The sequence below is a fragment of the Melopsittacus undulatus genome, chromosome Z (assembly GCF_012275295.1).
Source record: "Melopsittacus undulatus isolate bMelUnd1 chromosome Z, bMelUnd1.mat.Z, whole genome shotgun sequence".
Classification (NCBI taxonomy): domain Eukaryota; kingdom Metazoa; phylum Chordata; class Aves; order Psittaciformes; family Psittaculidae; genus Melopsittacus; species Melopsittacus undulatus.
This window is the reverse complement of record NC_047557.1, coordinates 81,707,940-81,730,372: the sequence shown is the minus strand read 5'-3', so window position 1 is coordinate 81,730,372 and position 22,433 is coordinate 81,707,940. Positions and strand designations below refer to the sequence as shown.

Sequence of the window (22,433 nt, the reverse complement as noted above, 5' to 3'; positions counted from 1 at the left end):
GAACTTCTGCCTAAGAGCTCATCTCAATCTTCCTTGTGTCAGGTTAAAGCCATTCCCCCTTGTCCTGTCCATATGGTGGTGGTGGTGGGGCTCCACAGCTTCGCTCAGTCCCCCAGCTAAACCCCACACACCAATTAGGCTGGGTTTGGGCTGCTGGGTGCAGGAGCAGCCCAGGGCAGGATGGAGGAGCCAGCTGGTCCGGCTGGGAGCTGCTGCATGCCACAGTTCAGTTCTACCTGTGCCCCTAACCCTAACCCTTGTCCTGTCCCTACAGGCTCTTGTCCAAAGCCCCTCTCCAGGTTTCTTCTTGTTGGTCCTTTTAGGTATTGGAAGTGGGAAGCAAGATAGGATGGGTTGGGATGACATGTGCCAGCTCAGGAAAAGAAAGAGCCAGGAAGATCTAGCCTAGCAGCACACAGAGCTAGTGAGAGCATCCATGCAGCACTGGGGAGAGAGGATACTCAGGAGCAGGTGTCTCAGGACTGTGGGACTCTGCTGATGCCCACCCAGGAACTGGCACAGGCACCACTGCTGTGGGACTTCAAGTTGCATTGCCAGTGTGAGCATAGGGACATCCATTATATATGACAGGCATCAATAATGGAATAGAGGATAATGTTTCCATCCCACTGGAGGACTTCTGGTGTCAAAGCTGCAAAGCAGTAGTGGTACAGCATGCTGGTATGTGGGATGAGTGGAGTGGCTGGGTCCTGCTGGACAACCCCAGGGCAAATAAAAACTATTGGTGACAGAGAGTGCACCGAGGACCTGGTGGACCAGAGCAGCTGTACCCATGCTGGGATGGACTCACAATGGTATTTTACAGACAGCTTAATATCAAGCAGTCAAAGCTAGTCCATGGGAGTGCTATTTAATTCCCAAGGAGGATATCCCACCATGCTTGCACGTTGTCGGGATGCAGCTGAGCCCATCTCATGGATTACCCACTGTCACCGTACTGTCCTTTCCATGGGGACATTTACTTTATAACTACAGGGGTATTTCCTTCCTCCCTGTAGAGGCTCTGATTGATTTACCTGTGCTCATGCCTAAACTAGCTGGATGTTAGTGAGTACTGCAAACTCCAGGCCCCCAGCACAGCACAAAACAGCCTCAAAGCTCTTCCCCAGATTATTCTGAATTAACAGCTTTTGCTTCTTCTCTGAGGTCAAGCAACACTTTGGAAGACACTAAAATTTAAGGATTTTGCTGAGAATGGAATATATTTTTCAAACAAGGTGGCTCCCATCACTCTTGCCTGTGCAGAGGAAAGCCTAAGCCTTTGCACACCTCATTACAAGTGTCAGGCAGGGTAAGGAGGTGGGTGGCACCATGAGGGCTTGGCTTTGAGGAGAAGATGAGCAGCAGAAGTAGCAAAACTCTGGAACAATTTCTCACCTCCAGCTTCCATCTTGAGACATTTTCTTATCTAAAAAGAATTGCAGAAAGAACCTGAGGTCCCAAGACGAGGGTCCCAAGGATGCCCTGAGAACACTGGCTGGGGAACTACTCGTGGGCTCCTGCCAGATCAGGAGCTCCAGGCCTTCATGCCTGTGATGCAAGAGGAATTTACTTAGTATCAAGCTGCCCCATTGCTGGATCCTCTCAAACCAGCATGAGCATCCCCCGGCTTACAGGCCAGATTTAGCCTTGGCCAGGACACCTCATGCTTATTCTTAGACTTGTTTCCAAGAAGTGTTTATAAGCAGGAGCTCGTGTTGATTAATGCCATGAAACATTAATGTAATGACTTAGCACGTGAGCTGTGGTCCTCCTGCAGCACATGTCCTCTCTCCCTAGCAGCCGGCGTGGCACAGGATGAGTCCGGCAGTGCCCTGCTTAGGGGATGTGCCTCCCCTAAGCATCAAAGCCAAACACAAATTGTACCTGAAGCCAGCTGAAAAATATGATGAAGAGAAAAGGTAGGTGGGAGGGAGGCTGAGGGTTTGGTGCAGTGGCTCTGCAGTGCAGCCCAAGGTTGAAAAAGAGGTTGCTTTTGTCATTTGCTTAATGTAAATTTTATTTGCATGGGGACGGGGGCACAGGTAGAACTGAACTGTGGCATGCAGCAGCTCCCAGCCGGACCAGCTGGCTCCTCCATCCTGCCCTGGGCTGCTCCTGCACCCAGCAGCCCAAACCCAGCCTAATTGGTGTGTGGGGTTTAGCTGGGGGACTGATCGAAGCTGTGGAGCCCCACCACCACCACCATATGGACAGGACAAGGGGGAATGGCTTTAACCTGACACAGGGGAGATTGAGATGAGCTCTTAGGCAGAAGTTCTTCCCTGTGAGGGTGCTGAGGCCCTGGCACAGGTTGCCCAGAGAAGCTGTGGCTGCCCCATCCCTGGCAGTGTTCAAGGCCAGGCTGGATGGGGCTTGGAGCAACCTGGTCTAGTGGAAGGTGTCCCTGCCCATGGCAGGGGCTTGGAACTGGAAGAGCTTTCTATGGCTCTATGGTCCAAAGGTGCTGCTGAGGCTGGCAGCGATCCTTGCAACACCGCTCCCCAGTCTCTGCTCTCCACCCAGCTCAGCACAACCCTATCTCAAGGATCAGAACCTCAGGGTTGAATTAATTCAGTTGGTGAAGTTTAAAACGAGTATTAAATTTCTCAGAAACATGCTAAGACTTAATTAAAGCTCCTATCTTTGCACAAAATAGCAATGTAGGAATGCAGGGGTTCATTTCTGCTCTGGGAAGGGTTTCATGTCAGTTTAGCAGATCATGCTCCAGCAATGCCAAGAAATCCCCTCACCTCCTCAAGGAGGGCCACAATTAGAATAATGAGCTGGGTTATAATTAATTGTGCTCTGAGGACACATTTTCAATGGTGTCTGGTGCTTCTGGTAGGAATTTTCTACAGGGAGCACCCCAATGTACAAGAGGCTTCAGGTATGCTCCTGCCTGCATTCCTGGACTATGTTACTGGGTTGCTTGAAGAAAGGGGAGGAGGAGTTGAATTTTTGCTGGCATTTAGGGACGTTTTAGCTGTTTTACATATGCAGGTTAGGTATTTGCTCAGGGCAGAACAAATGCCTAATGCGAAAAGCCCCACTCAGTGATGCATTTTGATTTCTGGAGGTTCACTTCATTCAAGTAAAAGGCAAATTAACCTGCCTGACTTCACAGCAACTCTTTTCAGCTACAGCAAAGGCTGGGCTGAAAGCAAAGAGCTGAACTGAACTTTCAATTCTCTTCTGAGTCCCAGTGGTGAGTCAGTGCTGATGGTCATAGATACATTGAGCTGTCCCCCTACCTGCTGGGTGCTAGCAGGGGCATGCCGCTGGCACCAGCACTGCCTGTTGCTGCCTTTTCTCTGCCTGCGAAGCAGCAGTGCTCCTAAAAATACCTTCAGTGATGTCATCAGCTCAGGTCCTGGAAACGTGACATCCAAGAAAATGAGGACTGGAGCATCGTGGGGGGACCAGGCAGAGATGAGCCCAGCCAGAGCCAATGTATCCCAGTGTATCCCAATCCAGAATCAATGAACCCCTGCGAAGAGGGGAAATTACCTGCTGCCTTCAGCCCCTCCAGCCCATCTGACAGCAAGTGGGCATTCCCTGGGATTCACAACATTCCCTTGAGCCCAATAGCACAGTCTCCAAGGGAAATGGAGTTGGTGCATCCAGCCCTAAAAACCCTTGTTTCTGGATCCCTAGGGATCCTGTCCCTGGTGTGCTGCGGCTGCTGCAATGCCATACTGTCCTCACCAGCAGCCCTGCATGGAGGGTGTTTCAGTGCTCTCAGGTAACCCTTTGAGTATAGCTTTTGGCACAAAATCCCTTTCTGAATCTCCAGTTTTGCTTCATGCTTATTCATTAAGTTATTTTTCTAAACTGGGAAATTCACACATATGTCTGGTTAATTTAGACTTGTTTAATGTAATTGATGCAACTTATGTGCATTGCATAATTGCAATAACATTAAAAAACGGAAGCATTCAAAAATCAGGAAATTAATTACCAGTTAAAGTCATTTACATAAACATTTATTTCACTCTTACAGCTTATATACGAAGACAGTGATGACACAACATTCCAGCTGCTATTGGAAAGTAGAAGGGAACTTGATACGTGTCAATATTATCATCAAACTAGCCAAAGGAGCTGCACATGATCAGGGTGTTGATGCATAAGACCATAACGCAGAGCCTCTATGGGCACACACGCATGCATGTCTGTAGACACACACATGTACTCCCATGCACACTGAGGGCTCTGTAAATCCCAGACTGATCTGGGTTGGAACCACAAAGCTCATCCAGTTCCAACCCCCTGCCACCGGCAGGGACACCTTCCACTAGACCAGGTTGCTCCAAGCCCCATCCAACCTGGCCTTGAACACTGCCAGAGATGGGGCAGCCACAGCTTCTCTGGGCAACCTGTGCCAGGGCCTCACAGGGAAGAACTGCCTGAGATCTCATCTCAGTCTCTGTTTGCTTCTCAGAGAACAGAAGCTGTGCAGGAGCATGGGGACATGGAGGCGATCCTTCTCACCCCTTTTCCTGGGGTGAGTGGCTGCAGTGATTTGTGCCCCCCACCCAGTGATTCCCCATTACCCCCCCCACCCATGGGACTGGCTGGTGGAAGGGGATGGGACAGTGTCCTAGTAGAGGTCTCTGAGAATGCCCACGAGGGAGACCCTGGGATGAAAGGACAAGGCCAAACCCTGCTCCAAACCCAGCTAAGGGGAGTGAAAGGCTCTCACAGCAGAGCAGTGGGGAGGTGGAGGATACATGTGTGAAGGGAGCAAACCTGCTGCAGGCAGAGCCTGCAGGGCTGGCGCTAAAGCTGCATCTCCCATGGGACCCCCACCCCGCACCCCTGAACTTGTGCAGCACCCGCATACCCCAGCGTGGGGATGTGAGCCACCAGCACGGGGCCCCCACTGCGGCTATGGTGCCACTTCAAGTTTTGTTGTGGGAAATATCTGGTAATGCCAGTTAATTACCATGAGCAAGTCATGAGTAACTTGTGTCACCCAAACCAGCCATTAACATACTGATGGTACTGATGGTACGTGCAGGGCACACAGGTAGATACAAATCAAACCCTAAAAACGTGTATATAAATTATCTTTCAAGCAGAACTTTTTGTTGCCTTTCCACGCCAGGCCCTCTGGAGACGTCCCGGGGCACCCTGTGCTGTTTTTCTCATGCCTGTGGGTTGGAAACACGTGGTTTTCCCTATGAAATCTGTCTCTCCAGGGCCACGTGGAGCCTGGGGTGCATCGGCATCAGTGCTTGCGGGTGCTCCGACTTTGCGAGCAAGGCGGAAGAGGGCATCGACAGACCAGGGCCCCTGAAGAGCCCCGGGACCGAGCTGGGAAGGGCGAGGGACACCTCGGGAGCTCCCCCCGGCTCTGACAAGGGGGGACCGGCACACCCTGAGCTCTCGAGGGCTCCGGCGAGAGGGGCCATGGCGGCACAGGAGAAGCAGCGGGAGCTCCAAGGCTCTTGTCCCGCCCCAGCCCCGTGCTGCAGGTGCGGGGGGAGCGGCCTTCAGAGGGGAGTCTCGGGGGTTTCCATGGCAATGGGAACGGGGCGGAGCTCGGCGTTTCCGTTACAGAAGTGCCCGAGAGGGAGGGGCAGCAGCTGTGTCTGGCTCCGGATGGCTCCGCCGCCGTCGCTGTCCCGCGGTCGGTGAGTGGTCCCACGGCACCCGTACCGGCACCGCCGGGAGGGGGGAGGGTTTGGACCGGACCGGAGCGGGGCTCTCTTTGTCTGAGGGGCAGCGGCGACACCGCGGTTCCCCGTTAGCCTGCAGCGGGCGGTGCTAGTGGCACCGACTCCAAGACCCGCTCCGGGACCGCCGGGGCGCGGAGCTGGGCGGGGCACTACCGGGTCTCTGTGTACCGGGACCGGCAGCGGGACCGGGGGGGCACTGGGCGGGGCTGCGCCTTCTGTGCACCGGCACCGGGAAATGGACCGGGCCCGCGGCGCTGCTTTTCCCGCCCCGGGTGCCGCCAGCTGGGAGGACAAGGGACCCCCGCGGCGGGGAGCTGGGGGCGGCGCCCGGGGTCCGAGTGCGCTTCGAGGAACCCCAGGTCTTTGCGCTGTGGTACCCGCCCGAGCCCGGCAGTGAGGATCGGCGCGGGCTGCCGGGCCCTCGGCCGGGGCTGCCTGCGGTCCGGAGTTAATGAATACATAACGCCCGGTCCGCAGTTAGGAGGAGCCTGGGAAGGCTTCAGGAATGAGTAAATTAATTACAGGGACGGTTTATGTCACATCCGCCGGGAGCACGGAGGGAGCCCGGGGCTTTCAGTGCCCGGGTCCCGAGAGTGGAATGGGGATTGATGCAACTTCCAGCGGGAGTCGGGGCCGGCGTTGCCGTCGCGGTTTGCTCCAGCCCTGTCCCCTGGGCTGTCCCGGCTGGAAACTGAGGCAGGCTGAGATGTCTTTCCTTGCGCTGGTCTGCAGATGTGCTGTGCTCAGGACCCCCGTGCCATGATCACATCCCTCACTACCTGGGATCCGGGATCCGCAAAAGCCTGCTGGAGGGACCTTCCCCGGGACGGTGAGTTCAGCTCACGCCCTTCCTCACGCCTGGGGAGGAAGAGGCCTGGAACAGGCCAGCCTGCATTTTTCACATTTCTTTCTGGATGAAACTCGGGATTTGAGAAATGGAGACTCGGAAGCGGGCGCAAAGGCGTTGGTAGCCTCTGGGGTGAGCAGAGAGGGCGGCCTTCATCTCCCTGCTGGCGCTTCTGAGCCGTAAGCTGAAGGAGAAACGTCAGAATTTAGCATGTAAATAAGAAACTGGAGCAAGACGCGGGGCCCTCGTTTCTCCCAGGCCTCGGCTCCTCGGGAGCCTCCTTGTCCGTCCCGGTGCACTGAGCCCGGAGGTGAGTTCAGTCGAGGTTTTTACTCTGGGCTGTTTCACAGGCAGGCGGGTGGCAGCTTGCCCCAGCCTGCAGCCGTTTGTCGTGAAACAGCCCTTCCTGCCTCCTTGCCGGAGGTGCTGGGTGGGTTTCGGCAAAGGGGGAGGCTGAACCCCCCTGTTTGAGCTTTTTCTTCTGTTGGCTTGAGTGTTCTCCAGCCCTTTGTGCTGGCGGCCGTTTATCTGTGCGCTGCTTTTCCCTGGCACTGGGGCCAGCCCAGCCAAACCCTGGATTTCCAGGGCTTCCTCTGCCTGTTGGCTACTGCTGCTCACGTCAGGGTGAGGATCGCAGCACCTTTATCCGGGCATTCTTTTTGGAAGCACTTGATTGTCACAGTGCGCGAGACGTGTTATGGTTAATTACAGGCTGGGAAGAAGTCCAGAGCAATGGGCTGACTTCATCGACGCACATCTCCCTCCAGGTGCTGCTTCCACCTCTGGCCCACGCTCCTCCAGAGGATTTTAGGGAAAAAACCTGCACTGATGGAGTTTCATTTGTGGGTCGTTGTTTTTTTCTTGCCTGACAGAGATACCATTTGGCTGCCTGCAATAGTGGCAGATGGGAAAGGGGCACAGTGTCCCCAGACATTTCCCTTTGGGATGTAGCCCTCACCAGCCAGTTCTCCTGTGGCAAAGGAGGGCACAGTTAAGGGTAAAAGATCTTCAAGATCTGTTTTCCTTCTGTGCAGCTCAGAATTTCTTCCCCGTCTGCCTTTGGGTTTGGCTGCATGACAAATGAAAGAAATACTTAGGAGCAGTGAAGGGAGGTAACAGCAGGGTCCATCCGTGTGGTTTCAGTGATGCAAGCTGGCGCTGGCAGCTTTTCCACAATGGGGTTGTAGGAAGTGGAAAGGCTTGATGAGGGGCAGGGGTGGCAGTGGTGTCCCCAGTAAGGGACAGATCTGGTCCTGCAGAGAGGTGGTTGCTACACCCTGAGTTGTCATTACTGGTTGTCTCCGCCCCCTGAAGGGCTAATTTTTCTAATTAACATAATTAATATTTTCGATAAAACTCATGCAGTGCCTGTGCCACCCCAGTGCTGTGGCGGCATCCGGGAGGAGGAGGTGGGTTTGCTGAGTGAGGCTGAAGGCCGTGTCCCTCTGGGGATCTCGGGTTGATCTAGGGATGCTTTTTGCCCCATCTCAGGTCCTGGGCGGGACACGCTCATCGCTGGGAGTGGAGCAGACACCTCTGGCCAGGTTCCTCTGCCGCCTGCCCTGGTTCACCGTAAAACCCTCAGTGTGAGCTGGCCGGACGCTCCAAAGCCCTGTGGGCTCTGCCTGGCTCTGCAGGTGAGGATGGCATTTTTGGGGTGGTGGGAAAGACACCCCACATCTTGTGGGGCTGTCCCTCAGTGGGAGCTCCCCATTACCACAGCCAGGGTCATGCACCAGCACTGGTGTCATGCACCTGGAGCAAAGCTGCTGCCTGGGTGGGGAGGGAAGAGTATTTCCAGGAAGTCAGAAGGAGGGCATCAAAAAATGCTGGGGAGCAGCCTAGAATAACATCTCCTGGGTCACTTCTGGGTCATGTGGGCAGGAGCGCTCAAGGCAGATAAGAAAATGCAGCATCCTGAGATGGTGTTTGCAGCGAGGTGAAGGAGGAGGAAGGCTGCTGTGTCAGGGGAGAGTCAGGACACTTCATACTGGTGTTGATGCCACCAGTTCATCCTGGGCTTCGGGCAAATAATTTAAATTTCCCTTCTTTGACAAGAAGGAAAACATCTTCTTATCTCACAGCAGTCTTGATGCATTCCCTCCGGCAAAACCCTCAGAAGTCTTAAAGGTAGAGGCACGGCAGACACGCATCTTCCAAATCGTTCTCAAATATTTGCTGACTGTTCATCCGTCTGATGGGGTGAGGCAGGTTTCCCGGCATCTCTGCCCGCAGTATGAGGCCACAGGCTCTGAGATAAGGTATAAGTTTGAGCAGGGCAGGGATCAGCTCCAGGAGCTCCACCGATCGGCAGCTCAGCATTCCAAAGGTATCCGCACTACAGTGCTTTTATAAATAGTGATTGAAAAAACAGGTTTATTTTTCTTTCCCTGTGAGCTGGTGATACATCCGATAGGTACAGAATTTGGGATCTTCTGTATATTCCTTTCCCTTCATCTCAGTTTCTTCTCTGCATTTTTTCTCTTGAGCTGTGCTCTGTCCCACAGGGCATGGTGTTCCCACCTGAGCCATGGCTCACCAGCAGGCAGCTTCATATCCAGTGCTGCCTGCAAGCCAGGATATGGTGTTTTTTAAGGAGATAGAGAAAAAAATAGGTACTAATCAGAGTAACTGCATGAGCAAGCTGAGGGAAGGAGATGTTTGTGGGGATAAGTGAAAGAAACATTTTAAGTCCATCGCAGCAGCTTCTCACCATTGAAATCCCTTGGAGGGAGGGTTTCCCCTGGCCCTCCTGTCCTGTCACAGAATCCCAGACTGGTTTGTGTTGGAAGGGACCTTAAAGCTCATCCAATTCCAATCCCCTGCCATGGGCAGGGGCACCTTCCACTAGAGCAGGTTGCTCCAAGCCCCATCCAACCTGGCCTTGAACACTGCCAGGGATGGGGCAGCCACAGCTTCTCTGGGCAACCTGTGCCAGGGCCTCAGCACCCTCATAGGGAAGAACTTCTGCCTAAGAGCTCATCCCAGTCTTCCTTCTGTCAGGTTAAAGCCATCCTCCCTTGTCTCATTGCTACAGTCCCTGATGAAGAGCCCCTCACTGGCATCCTTGTAGGCACCTTCAGATACTTGAAGGCTGCTCTGAGGTCTCCACGCAGCTTCCCTTCTCCAGGCTGAACAGCCCAAATGTTCTCAGCCTGTCCTCTGGAATGTCCTCTCTGCTCTCTCCTCCTGGCCAGCCTGGTGAGATGACGCTGCCAGATCCATGTCGTGCACAGTTGCTGCATCTCAGGTCCCCATCCTGTTTCTTATGGACACAGGCCCAGTGGGAGTCATCAGAGCAGCAGCGGGAGGAACGTCAGCCCCGGGCCCTGACACTGGCCTCCAAGAAGTTGCGGGCATCTCCCTGCACATCATCAGTAGCCACCCCAGGACAGGCAGCCCCCACCATGGACTTGGAGAAAACAGGTGAGGGGTAAGCGGGGATGCAGTGGTGGGCACTCAGGAGGAGGGATGGGATGGGATGGAATGGGTGCAGGGAACCTGCCAGCAGGTACCAGGAGGACCTCTTCTCTTTTGACTGGGGAGATACTGGATGTTGGTAGAAATCAAACACCAGGCAACTGCCAGGTGGCACAGGGCCACAGATGAATTATTTAACAGGGTGAACAGAGCCAGTGAGCACCAGCAAAACCTACTTCCCTCTGAAGGAAAATGTAACACTTCTGGAAATGCTGGGGCTGGGGAATCCCTCTAGCAGCTCCTCTCCCTAGGATGCTCTCACAGGAGGAAGGTGTTAGAGCAAGGAGGAGCATGTTACCCATGCAGGATCACCCCTGTCTGACAGTTTGACTTGCAGCTGAGTGCTGTGGCTTTGAACCTGGCTCTGCCTTCCATCCCATAATTGGGATTAGGGTGGATGATGTGTGCAGAGCCCTTGTGCCTCCTGTAATCTTGTCTTATCCTGTACGCTCCCCAAGGAGTGAGAGCTGGCATTCCTGTTAATTTTAGAAGTGTTGGTGTAGGTTTTGTGTGTGCTGGGTTCAAAGGGGACATCACAGTCCTCTGCCTGAGCTGGGCTGAGCTTTTGGTGTGGAAAGAAAGAGAAGCTGGCGTCTGTTGTCACACTTCCAGGATATTCAGCCCAAGTCAGGGACACAAAACCCAGCAATCATTTCCACAGACATTGCTGGATAAGTCCCATGGCATATAGTTGACAGCAGAGTCATGGTTTGGTGCCAGCGTTTCATTTTCTGTCCACTCTGCTGGCTCTTTAACTCATTTGAAAGGTAGCAAGTCTGATTCACAGACAAAGAAAGTCTTGCTTCTTGTGTTCAGGATGTTTCCTATGAAGCATCTTCCTGCAGGCAGCAAAGTAGTTCCCAGCATCACCTCCTGCCTTGAAAACCTCAAGGTTTCTGGTGGCAGCAGCTGAAATCCATGGCAAGCAGTGAACGGCGCCGGACAGCCAGGATACTGGCTGCCAGTTTGCCCATCGCAGTGCCTCATCCCCACATTGGGAATGAGTCAGGCCAGCTCATTTCTTCTTGAGAACTACCAAGTCATTTAGGGATTCATTTGGCACGCTCTGATGTACAGCCAGGTTGGCTTCTGTCAGCACCAGTGGCCCCATTAATGCACAGAGACCATGTTTAAAGTAATAGTAGGAGGCTGGGAAGCTCAACGCACAAGGATTAGGCAACACGGCCGACCAGGGTACCCATCTCATTTTAATTTGGCTTCCATTATGTTTGTGTGTAATGATGCAGTCTTTAATAACGTGATCACATCCTGGTTTTTGACCGGCACCTGCTCATGCAGTAAGGACGATGCTGGCGTGAATCAGAGCCATGGTGAAGGCGGTTGTTTTCTGAGTGAGGCAGCAGCACCTTGGCATGTGATGGGGCTGGGTCACGGCGCGGTGGCCTGGGCAGACACTCAGTATTACGGCCTAGGATATTCTGCTGGCATCAGCATAACCCTTTGGATCCCACCCTCTCCCAGGGACTCAGACTGTTTGTGCTTCTGGCCACAATCAGCACCATGGCATGCAGGATGTACCTCCTGGCACATTGCTGCTCTCCATGGGACTGCTGCAAGTCCTGTTTCCTACAGTCCCATCTCCATTGCAGCTCCTGGGATTCTCCCCATAGCTGGTGCCCTGTTCCCCAGGGAGGCAGACGGGTCCTGAGAGGCTCCATCTTTGCTCCCACTGCAGGAGGGAGGATTTGTGGTGGGAAACGTGCCAGTCTGCCGGCGGGTCGGCCCTTCCCAGTGATCCAGAAGATGATGGCCTCCATGGCGCATCTGCAGGAGGAGAAGATGCGGCTTCAGGAGCAGCTGCTGGGGCTGCAGGAGAAGCTTGCTGCCCGGGAGAATGATGAGCTTTCCCTGTCTCTCCAGCTGCAAGGCCAGGTATGGCAGGGACAGGGCAACACAAGAGAGTCTGTTGGGGTCCGCAGCTTCAAGCTGTGGCTTGGCTGGAGCACTGTGGCTTGCAGTTAGTGAGGGTCATGCTTGGAAGGAGTGTGGGACTTCACGAAGCATTGTGCATGGGGATGAGCTGGGTGCTCCTGATGGCATCCCATCAGCTTTGGCTCCGCTTCCCTCGGGATGCTTGCAGCCCCTTGTTTGATGTTGTGGTGACACCGGGATGATGCTGGTGAGGGCACGCAGCTCCTTGGGTATGACGTGGCAGGGAGGGCTTTGGGAATGAGGGTCACAGCCCTGCAGCCATCGTCCAACCTCCCAGAGCAGTACAAGTTCGTTAGGCTGATGTGGCAGATTAATTTTAGTGACTTCACAGTCAGGAGATGGAAAGTGAATGTGAAGGCACAGAGCTGTCTGCCAAAGGGGAGAGCGTTTAGGCTGCCATCACCAGAACCCTCCTCAGATCCATCCCACAGCACCGTGACTGCATCCTCAGTGTGAGGACCTGGGTCATCTCAGGGAGATAGAAATTCCGGCTGCTCATAAAGGCATTTGCATGTGGCTGTTGTGGAAGCTGTTACAGTCAGGTTCTGCTTGTTCCACGGGTGTCAGAAAGGCGGAGGTAATTGTCCTGCATTTGGTTGGCATACTCTGCATGACACAAGCGTGAGCGCTGGCAGGATCCGGCCCCACGCCAGCCACTTCGGCAGCAAGCACAGAGCAAAGCGCCTACCCAAACTTCCAAAGCCTGGGCATGGCTGGACCACGGCTTCAGCCGGATCCAGCTGCCAAGGAATCTCTGTCATCTCCAGAGAGCAGGATGCAGCCGGAGATGCCTGAACAGGTAGGAGATGGAGGTCTATTTTGGGGTGCTGCTGGCACAGGGAGTGGTGAGCAAGCTCTGGTGTGTGTGTCTTAAAAATGCCTTAATAATCTGCCTTCCTGAGCATGGAAATGGGATTTTCCCACTCAAGTGCAAGGCTGCTGTACACAACACACAATCAGGGGCTCCTGATGCCACAGGGAGCAGTCCCCTTCCCCGGCTTGTCACTGTGAGCACGCAGAGCTCTCCCACGGTACTCACACTCTGTGCTGAGTGTGCCGGAGCTGCCCTGTCCCTGCGAGGGTGTGCCCTAATAACTGATTGTCATTAACTGCAGCACTGTGTCAGCACATCCATGCTGTGATTAGAATCATAGGATCATAGAATCAGCCTGGTTGGAAAAGACCTTTAAGATCTTCAAGTTTAACCATTGCCCAGCACTGCTGAGGCCACCACTAACCCATGTCACAGAGAGCCTTGGCTACATGGTTTGTGAACACTTCCAGGGATGGTGACTCCACCACTGCCCTGGGCAGCCTGTTCCAATGCCTGAGCACCCTTTGGGGAAGAAATTGTTCCTAATTTAGTATCCCATTAATCAGCAGTTCCTAAATGATGGTCCATGGAGGCCCAGTTGCTGGTTGTTGGGATGGAGTGGCAGTCTGCCTTGTCCAAGTGAGGGGTTTGCCTGGGGAGCATCCTCCTGTCAGACTGGGATGTGGGGACTTCTGGAAGGGTTCCTGCTTCCTCTTTCTCCAAAGATAACTTTCCTAGAAAGAAAAATAGAGAAGGCAAAATGAAGCTGCATTGCAGGACGGGCACTCCAGGCTCTTGAAGCACAATTATGGATAGATTTGTTTTCTTCCTTCTCCAAAGATGCTGCTTTTGCCTTTTTTTTTTTTCTTCTTTAATAATGGTTTCTGCTAATGCTCAACATGGACAAATTACACACATGGTCAAACAAGGTCGAAGCAGGCCTTTCATTAAGGCTTGTTTTAATCAGCTCATGTGAATCAGGCGCTCAGAGCAAGGTGGAAAATTAAGGCATAACAAAGGTGAGAGCCAGACTGGTGGCCGGCGTGGCACCACGGGGTCTCCTCCAAACGCTGCTGAGATGCCTCCCGGTTAACCCTGCCTGTGTTGACAGGTTGAAGCTCTGAAGGCAAAGCTCCTGGAGCAGGCGCAGGAGATTGGGCGGCTGCGCTCGGAGCTGGTGAGCTGCCACCACACTGGGGCTGAGCCACCCCTGCCCTGAGGGATGCGGGAGATGTGGGGAGATGGAAGGGGCAAATGGGGAGGGCCTGGGAGGGCTGAAACCTTCCCAGGGTTGCAGTTTGGACCCTGCAAGCTGAGAGAGACACTGAGGGGTAGAAGTTTGTAGGATTTTCTGTCCAATGCAACGTCACAAATGGGGACTGTCAGACAGGCAAAGCTAACCCCTCTAGCACTGTCACCCTGCAGTGGGAAGTGACAGATTCTCTGTGGGCTGGGGTCCCCTGGGGACAGCAGAGTGGGGTGTCCCCAGGCAGGGTGAGGGGGCTGTGACATGGAAGGCTGGGGCTCCCCTGATGGAGGAGGCTGGGGGTTCCCTGGGGGCAGCAAGGTGGAGGCTTTTATGGATGCAGAAGGCTGGGGGGAGTCTCCCATGTGCAGATGAGGGCTTCCCTGGGTGCAGCAGGCGCAGCATGGTAGGCTGGGGGATGCTGCAGGCTGGGGCTCCTCAGAGTGCATCAAGCACCCGCTCCATCGCACCCATCCCATCACAGGGCAGCACGGACGTGGAGAAGCACCGGGATCTGCTTGCGGCCGAGAACGAACGCCTGCGCCAGGAGATGAAGACGTGCGAGGGGGAGCTGCGGGAGCTGCGGCGGCAGCAGCAGGCTCCGTGCTGGGACTGTGCCCACCTCCAGGTGAGTGGCTGGCAGCGGTGGCTTGGCAGCAGGGTGATGAGCACCCATGGGTGACACAGCGTTGGCTGTGCTCTTTGGGGCCAGGAGAACGCCGGGCTGCAAGAGCGGCTGTCCCAGCTTCAGCGGGAGGCAGAGGAGACGAGAGCCAAGCTGGGGGAGCTGGACCTGGAGGTGCAGCAGAAAACAAACCGCTTGGCTGAGGTGGAGCTGCGGCTCAAGGACTCCCTGGCAGAGAAAGCTGAGGAGGAGGAGAGGCTTAGCCGACGGCTGAGGGACAGCCAGGAGACCATCGCCAGCCTCAAGTCCCAGCCCCAGCAGATAAAGGTGAGCACCGAGAGGCTCCCCATAGAATCACAGACTCACAGCCTGGCTTGGGTGGGAAGAGACCTTAAAATCCTATCCAGCTCCAACTCCCTGTCACAGGCAGGGACACCTTCCACTAGAGCAGGTTGATCCAAGATCCATCCAGCCTGGCCTTGAACACTGCCAGGGATGGGGCAGCCACAGCTTCTCTGGGCAACCTGTGCCAGGACCTCAGCACCCTCACAGGAAAAAACTTCTGCCTAAGAGCTCATCTCAATCTCCCCTCTGTCAGGTTAAAGCCATTCCCCCTTGTCCTGTCCCTACAGGTCCTTGTCCAGAAGCCCCTCTGCAGGTTTCTTGCAGCCCCTGTAGGCACTGGAGCTGCTCTAAGGTCTCCCCTTAAGGAGCCTTCTCTTCTCCAGGCTGAACCAGCCCAGCTCTCTCAGTCTGGCTCCAGAGCAGAGCTGCTCCAGCCCTTGCAGCATCTGATACATGTCCCTCTGATCCATGTCTCCTGGCCAAGCTAGGGGAGCTGGGTTTCAATGCCTACACAGGCCTAGTGGGTGTCCTGCAAGTGCCACCCATCCTTCTGCCCTGTATGCATCAGTGCAGCTCTGGTTCCACAAATGAGCCAAAACTCCATCCTGTGTGCGGTGTTCCCAGTACACCCCATCTCTGGGTGCTTTTCTCTCACAGTACATCATCAAGACAGTGGAGGTGGACTCAGCCAAAATGAAACAAGCCCTGTGTGAGAGCCAGTCCCGAAACCAGTACCTGCAGGAGCAGGTAGGGATGCAGAGGCAGGTGCTAAAGGAGATGGAGCAACAGCTGCAGAACTCCCAGAAGACAGAGGCTCAACTCCGAGCTCAGGTCTGAGTGCAAAGCAGGGAAACAGAAACCACTCAGCCTGCCTCGGTGTGCTGTGGTGCAGCAGTGAGTGCTCACGGCTCATATCCCCCTCTTTGCTTCTCTCCCACCAGATCATGATGTACGAGGCTGAGCTGGAGAGAGCCCATGGGCAGATGCTGGAGGAGATGCAGGCAATGGAGGAGGAGAAGAACCACGCCATTGAGGAGGCGTTTTCCCGTGCTCAAGTGGAAATGAAGGCAGTGCATGAGAACCTGGCAGGTGAGGAGGGTGTGGGGGGCTGGGGCTGGGGTGTCGTGCCACATGTCCCTCACTCTGCCTCCTGCCTGCAGGTGTCCGGACCAACCTGCTGACGCTGCAGCCGGCACTGCGCACTCTCACCCATGACTACAACAGCCTGAAGCGGCAAGTCCGAGACTTCCCTCTGCTCCTCCAGGAGACCCTGCGGAGCGCCAGGGCTGAGGTGAAATACCCCCCTTTCCCAGGGCTACCACCCCACGCCAGTGGGGATGCTGGTGGGGGGTGTCACTGAGCCTCTGGTCTCCATCCCCCACAGATCAGCCAAGCCATCGAGGAGGTGCACAGCACCAACCGGGAGCTGCTGCGCAAGTACCGCCGCGAGCTGCAGCTCCGCAAGAAGTGCCACAATGAACTGGTGCGGCTCAAAGGTGTGTGTCCCATCACAGGAGAAAGTGTCCCTGAGAAGGGAACAGGACAGCACCACCCCACTGCACCCCAGCACCATGAGGTCCTTCTAAGATGCTTGGGTTGGCAATGAGCTGCATTGGTTGGCAGCGCTCAGCCTGCCCAGTGTATGATGGTTATGGAATGATGGAGCTGACACCATCCCTGCATCCCTCTCCTTCTCCAAGGAAACATCCGTGTTTTCGGGCGGGTCCGCCCCATTACAAAGGAGGACGGCGAGGGTGCAGAAGCAGCCAACGCAGTAACCTTTGATGCCAACGATGATGGTGTCCTGCACCTCCTGCACAAGGGGAAGCTGGTGTCCTTTGAGCTGGATAAGGTCTTCCCCCCACAAGCATCACAGGAGGAGGTGGGTGCTGCTGTCCATACTGCTGGCATGATGGGAGAGATACAGCCACCTTCTTCTGACATCCTCGGTTCCCCTCCAGGTTTTTCAGGAGGTTCAAGCCCTGGTCACTTCCTGCATCGATGGCTACAACGTCTGCATCTTTGCCTATGGGCAGACAGGGGCAGGGAAAACCTACACAATGGAGGTGAATTTGCCTGGCTTTGCTTCCCTCTTCTTTCTTGGCTTCCAATCCTGTGGTGCCCAATCTCAGCACCCTCCCCTAACCAGGATAAGATGAAAGAGGGTGACACATGCCCTCCCCCATTTCTCACCTCAATCCATCAGGGAACAGCAGCAAACCCAGGGATCAACCAGCGGGCCCTGCAGCTCCTCTTCTCGGAGGTGCGGGGCAAAGCGGCCGACTGGGACTATGCCATCAGTGTCAGTGCTGCTGAGATCTACAATGAGTCCCTCAGGTATGGGCAGGGGAAAAAGCTCTAATGGGTCACCAAAGTTCACCTGGGCATCACCACACGCTGCTCTGCTCCTGTCCCAGCAGCTGGGCCTTGGCTGCACAGCTTGTTCCCTGGGCTCTGGGTTTGGCTGTGCAAGGGTTTATTTTGAACTTTTTAGGGGGTTTTCGTGCACGCTGCCCTTTCAGAGCACACTCCCTCAGGCTCTGTTACTGAGGCTCCCAGCCCTTCCAGCACTCCCAGGCACGGATGCCAGAGCAACCCCCTCCTCCCTCCCCCAGCACCACACCCTCCCCCCCCCCCTAAAATGTTATATTTAGAAATTACTAGCTGGGAGCCTAAGAAATCTTTTCTTCCCAAGCCCAGCCACAGGCTGGGAGGAGGTTGGGAAGGCAACCATATGGGTAATGTGGATGGCAGTAAGGACTAGGTCTGGGTTGTGTGGGCACGTGGCAAGCCAAGAGACAACGGCTGTGACTGGGATGTGCAGCATCCCAGGAGGACCCAGCTGCTCTGGCAGCCTGGGGTCACAGCTCTGCCATGGAGGGGCTGCAGTGCCAGAGGGGAGCTGTTGCCTGTGACCCCCTGGGATGGTAATAACGGGTACCCCTTCACCCAGGGACCTGCTGGGGAAGGAACCGCAGGAGAAGCTGGAGATCAAGCTGTGTCCTGATGGCAGCGGACAGCTCTACGTGCCAGGGCTGACAGAGTTCAGGGTGCAGAGCGTGGAGGACATCAACAAGGTGCAGAGAGGCAGGGAGAGGTACAAGGGGCACAGTCAGAATCCCAAACTAGTTTGGGTTGGAAAGGACCTTAAAGCTCATCCAGTTCTAACTCCCTGTCACAGGCAGGCAGGGACACCTTCCACTAGACCAGCTTGCTCCAAGTTCCATTCAACCTGGCCTTGAACACTGTTGGGATGGGGCAGCCACTGGGGGGCTCTGCAATGTGTGACCCCCAGTTTGGGAGTACTTCTGAAACACTAGGGAGCAACAGAGATAAAAATAGGTCCCTGGGTGCGATGTGACAGCCACTGAACCATGGGTGAGCTGCAGGGGTTTAAAAATAAAAGTGTAGGGTCTGGGTGGCTCCCAGGGGATTTAGTGGGATAACGGTTGTCACTGCAGTGCCCTGGCTGTCAGCCTCTGTCTTCCCTGTGTCACCCAGGCTGAGACCTGACAGCAGTCATCACCCCAATGGACCAGTCACCTCGTGGGGTGCTGTTGTGTGGGTGGCAGGGAGTTTATGGTAGGTTTGGAGCAGGTTGGCTTCACATCCCCCCATCTCCCTGGGCTCCACCAGGTCTTTGAGTTTGGCCACGTCAACCGTGCAACAGAGTGTACCAACCTGAATGAGCACAGCTCCCGCTCCCATGCCCTCCTCATTGTCACCGTCCGCGGGCTTGACCGCAGCACAGGGCTGCGCACCACAGGTGGGTCCCAGAGCAAGCCCCTCACCGGGGTGTTGGGGAACGGTGGATCCTGAGCTGGTGTGTGCGGCTGATGGCAGCCATGGCTGCTTGTTTGCTGTGTGTCCCCAGGGAAGCTGAACCTGGTAGACCTGGCCGGATCGGAGCGTGTGGGGCGGTCAGGTGCAGAGGGCAGCCGGCTCCGAGAGGCACAGCACATCAACAAGTCCCTCTCTGCGCTGGGGGACGTCATCTATGCCCTGCGCTCCCGACAGGGTCACGTGCCCTTCCGCAACTCGAAGCTGACCTACTTGCTGCAGGACTCACTCAGCGGCGACAGCAAGACCCTCATGATGGTCCAGGTAGGGGCTGGGCTCCCAGTGCCTGTTGGAAGCAGTATGGGTCTGGGAATGGGTTTGGTCCCAGTGCTGCAGGGGGCAGTAGGGATTCTGGAGGCTGGAGAGGGACCAGACTTTTCCCTGGGGTCTGCCTATGTCGTGGGGCCAGGGGAAGCTCTGTCACTGTCTCTGCACCCCAGATGAGACCAAGGGATGGGGGATGAACTTGGAAGATGGACTCCTGCCCTCCCTGCCTGCACATGGGTGCTGGCTCTATGCACACCATGTCTTTGCATGTTGACATCTCCCTACCCAGTCTCCCACTGGGAGGATGCTGGGCTCTGGCAGTTCTTCCATCCTTGCCCTGTGATTGCCCCCTGCCACCTGCTGCAGCTTTTCCTGGCTGTCCCTCTCGCAAGGGCAGTTGGTGACAGGGGATCTGACTAGATCAGACACTGGACAGGGCTATCCTGGGAGTAACAGGTTAATAATAGCATCTGGCCGGGACATGACCTGGTGTGTTGGCTGGGGTGGAAGGGCAGCCCTGGGGGTGCAGGCAGCTGTCTGAGTGACTGCCTACTCCTGCCTATGCACAGGTGTCCCCAGCTGAGAAGAACACCAGTGAGACACTGTGCTCCCTCAAGTTTGCTGAGAGGGTTCGCTCTGTGGAGCTTGGTCCTGTCTCCCGCAAGGCTGAGCTGGGCTCCTGGCCCAGCCAGGAGCAGCTAGAGGTAAATGAGGGGCTGCCCCTCCTCTTCCTGTGTGTGGGTTCCTTCTGTTTTGCATCCATCTGGGTCCCAGGGCTGTTTGCTGTTGGGTCGTATCCATTGGGGATCATCACTTTGTGGGACAAAGGCTGTCCCCAGTCAGTGCTATCTGGCCAATGCTGCCACTCTGGCTCTTCCAAGTACTGTTTTACAGCAGTCCCATGGTACCCCAGAGCACAATTGGACACCACATTGCCCATGAGCCCATCCCTGTTCTTTCCCTCTGAGGACTGGCACGGGCTGACCCTGGGGCTTTACCCCTTTGTCTCCTCCCAGGGTGACTCTTCGGGGACCACAGCACCCCTTGGCCGGGCCCACATGTCCCCCAGCCCAGGGCACCTCTCTGGCCGTGCTGCCTCCATCCGCAGGAAGCTCCAACCCTCAGGTGGGTGGTGGGACACCCCAGCCCTGCTCTACACCCCAGATACCCTGCCGGAGCCCCTCCATCACCATCACAGGCACCTGCCCCCAGCCTCATCCCAGCCAGGCACAGGCAGGCAAAGCCAGTTGTGGAGAGGTAGCTGATTTGTGATCAGCTCATTAACTGTTGGCTAATTAGCCATGGGAAGCTTGGTTATCACTTCCCCAGGAGTGCCCCGTTGTGAATCTGCAGCCTGGGGTGCCCATGGGCTGAACCTTTCTCCCTTCAATTTCAGCCTGAATTAGGGGCAGCCGTGGCTGCCAGGTGAGTGCCTGTGGCCGGGAGCCGGTGGAGGGCTCTGCTTGGCCCCGCACAGGGCAGGACAAGGGCGCTGGGCTCTGCTGCTTGCAGGGGTGCTCATGGGGTGCTTGTGGGACCAGTGCAATGCAGCATCTGCTGGAATGCTGCCAATGGGGCCAGGGCAGCGATGGCCATGCCCCCTGTGACCCACACTTCTCTTCCTGCAGGGAAGCTGAGGCCTGTGCCACTGTGACAAGTACCAGCCTTGGCACCAAACCTGCTGCAGGACCAGGCTCCAAATGGTGCTACTGAGAGCTGGCTGCTGGGAGAAACAAAGGCTGGGGTGCCATCCCCTTTCCCAGCAGGACTCACAACCAGAGGGTGATGGCACCTCTTACATAAGCAGCACGGGGCCAGGGTCTCCCAGCAGCCGAATCCCCATCGCAGAGTGGGGATAACGGTGCTAGGCAGAGATCTGCCCCTTCAGACCTTTGCCTCTGTGACCTTTCATTGTTGCTGGAAGGATGTATTTAGCCTGAGTGGGAGCTCCTGCATGCTTCCTCCATCTCTCCAGCTTTGTTTCTAGAGGTATCTGGCTGGAGGGGGTGCTCAGAGCCAGGCAAGCTCCTGGAAATGTGTCTGGGGGTCCAGCTTGGGGCTGCATTGGGGCAGCTGCCTCATGTCTTATAGAGCAGCACTATTTTAAGCCAGAAAACAAATCCTAGCAGCTTCTTTCCCTGTGTAGGTTTCTCAAGTCCTGTTGTTGCATGGAGGCACCCCAGTGCCATGCATGAGCTGAGCTGCCATTCCCCATCGTGCTGGTGCTGCCCTGGCACAGTAGTACATGGCACCAGGATGGGTTTAGCGGTCTCAAATGAAGCTATTGTAAAGTTCTTTAGCAGTTGTCTTGTCAAGAGCGATCACAGCGTGGTCAATATGGAAGTGTTTGAAGTACTTATACCCTGTTTACATCGTCTTGGAATGGAAAACAAGCAGAAAACAAACAAAAAATCCCTCTAACCCTCCAGCCCAAAAGCTGTTTGATTTACATATGGGGATGAAGGCTGGCAGGGGTATGGGAGGAGGTGGCATTGCCCCTCAGACCTCTGAGCACCCACTCTTGGGTATGCTTTCTTCTGCTGCACATACCTGACCGGCTGCACTGATGGCTCCTTCCTACTGGCTCCCCTCCTCTTGCTCTTCCACAGCATATTCTATTAGAAATAAATCAAAAAAGGGAAGAATAAATTTAGCCTTTTTTAAGGTTAGATGTTTCTATGTATTTTAATAATAATAATAAAGCCTGTTTTGTAACAAGACTTATTTCAAATAAACTGTTAAATCCAGTCCTCCTGTGCTGCTGTTGTTTCTGCAGCAGGATGGGTGAGTGCTCCTTCCCATGGCACAGCATCTCCCTCACAGCTGGGAAAGCCAATGACTGGCTTCCTCTTGGAGCTGTGCCTGGGAAAGCATGGCACCATAGAGCCCAGGCTGCAGCTACCCACCTCCCTTCATTACCAGCAGTTGGAGTTGTCAAACACTAAGTAAGCCCCAGCACTGCAATGTCCTGCTCTACCTCATGCTTCTCCCCACTATGGGGGCTCCTGGGCGCTGGCATGGGGCCTTATCACACCCCAGTTGGGTCCAGGCATGGGATCATCACCAGAAAGGCTCTGGGTGAGGCAGCAGCAGTGCATGCAGGACACACACAAAGTACACAGCATCTTCAGACCCTGTCCTGCTGTCCTGCAACTGTACATTGCCAGGGCCTCTTGCTGCATGAGCCACCTTCAGAACCATAGAGAGCAGGACACTCCACTCCCAAATCTTGACCACATTTGGGTGAAGTATCAGCAAGATTGGGATTGGCTTTAGCTTTTTTCTTTTTTTTTGCTAGGCCATACGAACCTCATGAAATTCAACAAGGCCAA

At 55.1% G+C, this 22,433-nt stretch overlaps 1 protein-coding gene across 9 annotated transcripts; it reads left to right on the top strand.

Moving 5' to 3' along the window:
* The first annotated feature begins 5,572 nt into the window (after positions 1–5,572).
* On the top strand, positions 5,573–21,848 carry KIFC3 (kinesin family member C3). 9 transcript variants are annotated; one of them, XM_031051757.2, is made up of 21 exons: positions 5,573–5,639; positions 6,417–6,513; positions 8,023–8,168; positions 9,729–9,957; positions 11,708–11,904; positions 13,890–13,955; positions 14,509–14,652; positions 14,737–14,976; positions 15,652–15,825; positions 15,936–16,083; positions 16,155–16,285; positions 16,379–16,490; positions 16,695–16,876; positions 16,956–17,060; positions 17,201–17,331; positions 17,948–18,071; positions 18,631–18,760; positions 18,869–19,098; positions 19,671–19,805; positions 20,118–20,226; positions 20,730–20,755. In XM_031051757.2, exons 2-21 carry the CDS (start codon positions 6,417–6,419, stop codon positions 20,753–20,755), a joined length of 2,856 nt encoding a protein of 951 aa, XP_030907617.1. In that variant the 5' UTR covers positions 5,573–5,639. The 9 variants fall into 9 exon arrangements, with proteins under 9 accessions (XP_030907617.1, XP_030907620.1, XP_030907619.1 ...); XM_031051759.2 differs by lacking the exon at positions 5,573–5,639 and adding an exon at positions 20,498–20,526 and having other exon boundaries at positions 6,212–6,513; positions 20,730–21,848; XM_031051762.2 differs by lacking the exon at positions 5,573–5,639 and adding an exon at positions 8,619–8,860 and having other exon boundaries at positions 6,218–6,513; positions 9,810–9,957; positions 20,730–21,848.
* Positions 21,849–22,433: the final 585 nt, after the last annotated feature.

Coding starts and splice junctions, on each gene's coding strand:
- KIFC3 (XM_031051758.2), top strand. CDS start 6,417: ATGTGCTGTGCTCAGGACCCCCGTGCCATGATCACATCCCTCACTACC. Junction 14,977..15,651: donor CCCAGCCCCAGCAGATAAAG/GTGAGCACCGAG, acceptor TTTCTCTCACAG/TACATCATCAAGACAGTGGA. Junction 18,761..18,868: donor CACAGGGCTGCGCACCACAG/GTGGGTCCCAGA, acceptor GTGTGTCCCCAG/GGAAGCTGAACCTGGTAGAC.